The sequence below is a fragment of the Sinocyclocheilus rhinocerous genome, unplaced genomic scaffold, assembly GCF_001515625.1.
Source record: "Sinocyclocheilus rhinocerous isolate Xijiao unplaced genomic scaffold, SAMN03320098_v1.1 scaffold2358, whole genome shotgun sequence".
Lineage (NCBI taxonomy): Eukaryota > Metazoa > Chordata > Actinopteri > Cypriniformes > Cyprinidae > Sinocyclocheilus > Sinocyclocheilus rhinocerous.
The window spans coordinates 122,759-126,436 of record NW_015627543.1 but is presented as its reverse complement, the minus strand read 5'-3'; the positions used below and the strand labels follow the sequence as shown (position 1 = coordinate 126,436).

Here is a 3,678-nt window from a genome sequence, read left to right as displayed (position 1 = left end):
GTTTGTTTTCTTTTGCTGATTGTTCTTCAGATGATTTCCTTACAGTTGATCGAGATTGAGCTGGTCTGGATCCTGCAGCGCTGCAGGCCTGTTTTCATCACAAACAGTCCACACTCACATTCATATTTGTGTGTGTGTGTGTGTGTGTGTGTGTGTTTTAGGGTCATGCAGGGGTCACAGGCGCCCGTGGTGCGATCGGTCAGCAGGGATCTCCTGTAAGTCTGATGTGTGACCAACACTGCAGCTCTGGTCCAAAACTGCTGCTGTCCACCTACATAGACAGCAGTCAGTGCATCATGCTAACAGTGCACTGGAAACTCAGCTCACAATAGAGTTTCACCTTTGCATGTTGTTTGTGTTTGATGCATGTCTTTGCATCAGAAGTTGCACCCTATGATGCCTTAAAATGCTGTCTAGGTAGGTGGCTCACTAGGATTTGGAGCACAGAGTTTTTGTTGCATAACTTTCTTAATTAAGTTGCTGGAAAATTTGACATGCCAAAGCTAATGTTTGCAGTTTTTTCTTTGGTTAATTTTGGACACTGGCCACATGTCTCCAGACCGGTGGGACATCACACTGAAGTGTCTGCTTGCAAAATGAAATTAAAGCACAGTCTTTTTTTACAGGGATCTCCTGGGCTTCCTGGTGAAGCAGGACCCATAGGCGAGAAGGGAGTTCAGGTTTGTGACTAGCGCACTACTTACACTATTTATGCCGTGTGTAGTTCATATACTGTGCAGTTTGTGATTTTTTTCTGTATGCATGAAACACCTGGGGCCAGGCTTACAAAAATCTTCTTAAGAAATAAGTTAAGACATTTCTTAAGATAAATTCCGCAAAGTTCGTAAGAATGTTCTGAAGTGCATCTTCCGAGTGAACGCTTCCGGTATGTGTGACTACTGTATGTGGGGCTATCCTAACTTTAAGAAGTTACATACGATGATATTTAAGAAGATTATTTTCAAGAATTAGAAAACTTCTTAAGTTTTGTCTTAAGAACAATCTTAAGAAAAAACATAAGAACATTCTTAAAAAGAATTTTGATGTACTAAAATAACTAAAACTAAAACTGAATGAAAAATCAATAAAACGTATGAAATGCATATTTATGAATAAAATGTATGAATAAAAATTTATAAAAACAAAAAAACTAATAAAAATGACAAACACAAAAATTACTAAAACTTTAACTGAAATTAAACTGAAAATGGAAAATACAAAAATAAAATCCTCAAAATATTTAAAACAAAAACTATAATAGTTTCTTAATCATAAAATAATTAATATATTTGCAAAGATTTGCATTATGCAACCAGATCACACTATTATTTTAGTACATTTGAGATATTACTAGTTTTTAGTGATATTTTAAATTGGTTTTTATTTTATATTTTCTTTTTCCTGGGTAACTAGTTAAAATAAAATAAGTTAAACTTTTTTATATTTAATTTTATTTGTTAAATTTTATTTTATTTTAAATAATGATTTTTTTTTTTTTTATGTTTTTATGTTTTAGTTAACTATAGTTATCCTGGTATGCTGCTTTAACTTCAGTTTTCAGTGTTATTATCGTTAATATCGACTACAATCTTTAGTTTTTCTTGACTTCTTTCATCAAACTGCCAAAAGTAAACATGTCTTTATACTTAAATTGCGCTAAAATAGCACTATATATATTCAAGAAGAATTAAGCACACAACATAGCGAGGTCATGTGACTACAATGTAGCATTTTTTAAATTAGAAAAATCTTCATACTGCATACTTTACATAGTTTAAAAATAGTATTCAGCATATTCAGTAAGCAATATGCTAGTGTTTTATGAATCTAAAATGGCAAAAGTTTAGGGTCAGACTGTAGCAAACATAAATAGATTAAATTAAAATCAACAGAAGTCAATGGCAGGTCGCCTCTGCAGTATAAAAACATGTTGTGTAACAGAATGAATTCTATATCCTTTTGTCTGCGGTTTTTTTTTTGCAAATCCATCCTGGAAAGCTCCTGTAAACATTCACAGAGCCACATTCACATATCATAAATATCCCATTCAGATATCAGCCAATGAACGGCATTGAAAACCTGAGCGAAACAGAATCACAGCATTTGGCCACCCAACGTGACTTTATTATTTTTATTTCCTTTGTTATCCAGAGCATTAAAGGAATTGTGCGCTCAGAGATGCTTGAATAAGAGCTGATTATAGCGATTTCTTTATCACGGCATGGAAAAATCTTTCTTTTAATTCACTCCAATCATTCTTAGGTAACAGATTTATATAAGGGTTTTGAATAAGTGTGTGTGTGTGTTTTAGGGACTCGCTGGGAAGAAAGGATCCCGAGGTCCCGCTGGAGCTCCAGGTCCTGAAGTGAGTATTTTACACCACATGTTTATGTTTGCACAAATCACTGCATAAATCAATAACAAAAAATATTATATAATTTGTTTAATAAAAATTTTATTAAAAAAAAACATTTAAAAAATACTTAGGCCTACATTTAAGATTTATGTATCTGTCATGTGTTTTAGGGTCCGGTTGGTTTGCCGGGGCCCAGAGGGACAGATGGGTATCCGGGATCCGATGGGCTTCCTGGTCTTCCTGGTTTACCGGGTCTGCCTGGATCCAAAGGCCGAACAGTGAGTCAAGTCAAGTCACCTTTATTTAAATAACGCTTTTAACAATACAGATTGTATCAAAGCAGCTTTACAGTATTAAATAGGAAATTAGTGTGTCAATAATGCCAAAGGACAATAATGTGATCGATATGATACCTCTTCATTCACTGCTACAAATTGATGGAGGTCAGATAAGTACGATTTGAACCATGCTAATGCACTTCCACTAATGCCAACAAAGTTTTCTAGTCTATTCAAAAAAATGTTTATGGTCAATAGTGTCGAACGCAGTGCTAAGATCCAGTAACCAATACTAGGGCTGCCCTGGACTAAAGATTTTGCTGGTCAACTAGTAGTCATTCATTTTAAGCAATATTGGACTAATCACACATTTATTAATAAACCATTTAAATCATAATAATTAGCCTTTAATTGTCTACAAAGCCTAATAAGCACTCAAGCACATGCATAAAGCTTGCCACAGCACCGCAGAAGACACAAAATAATGATCTTTAAAAAAGCATCATATGACCCCTTTAACATTTTAATAATTTATTGATACACTAGTGCTTTCTTTGTTTTCGTCTTAAGAGATGAAGTCGGGCGACACTGACTCGTCATCTCCGCAGTAGTGATGCGCCTGTATGCATGTTTGATCGGATTACATAATCATTTGAAAGTAGACATTTCACTCTCTATAGATATGTTTTCATATCTGTAAGGCAAGTATACACAGAGATTCGGAGTTTCACACTCAAGTTCACAGAGACCGAGACGGCAGAAAGCGCATCTTGTTTGTTTTCATTATTTTACAAAAGCACAATATTTTGTTTTTATTGTGAGTGCACAAAAATAAATGTAGAGTATTTACAGATTCAAAACATGTATTACTCTTATCTGTATGACCAAAAATGAGGGAGTATTTTAAGAGACAGTAACCGCTCCGGCGCCTCCATCTGTCCTGCAGTGAGCGCTACTGTTCAGCTTCCACACTCCACACAGACACTTCAATAGCACACATTTTTCTAGGTTAACATTAGATTGAGCGGCCATGTAAAGTTGCTA

At 34.9% G+C, this 3,678-nt stretch overlaps 1 protein-coding gene across 1 annotated transcript in view; it reads left to right on the top strand.

Annotated features, from left to right (window-relative positions):
- LOC107730676 (collagen alpha-1(XXIV) chain) overlaps nt 1-3,678 on the top strand; it is a 119,783-nt gene that overhangs the window by 94,961 nt on the left and 21,144 nt on the right. Inside the window, exons 43-46 of the mRNA XM_016541549.1 lie at nt 162-215; nt 627-680; nt 2,312-2,365; nt 2,527-2,634. Of these exons, the coding sequence (XP_016397035.1) occupies nt 162-215; nt 627-680; nt 2,312-2,365; nt 2,527-2,634 (270 nt within the window). The remainder of the gene's footprint in view (nt 1-161; nt 216-626; nt 681-2,311; nt 2,366-2,526; nt 2,635-3,678) is intronic.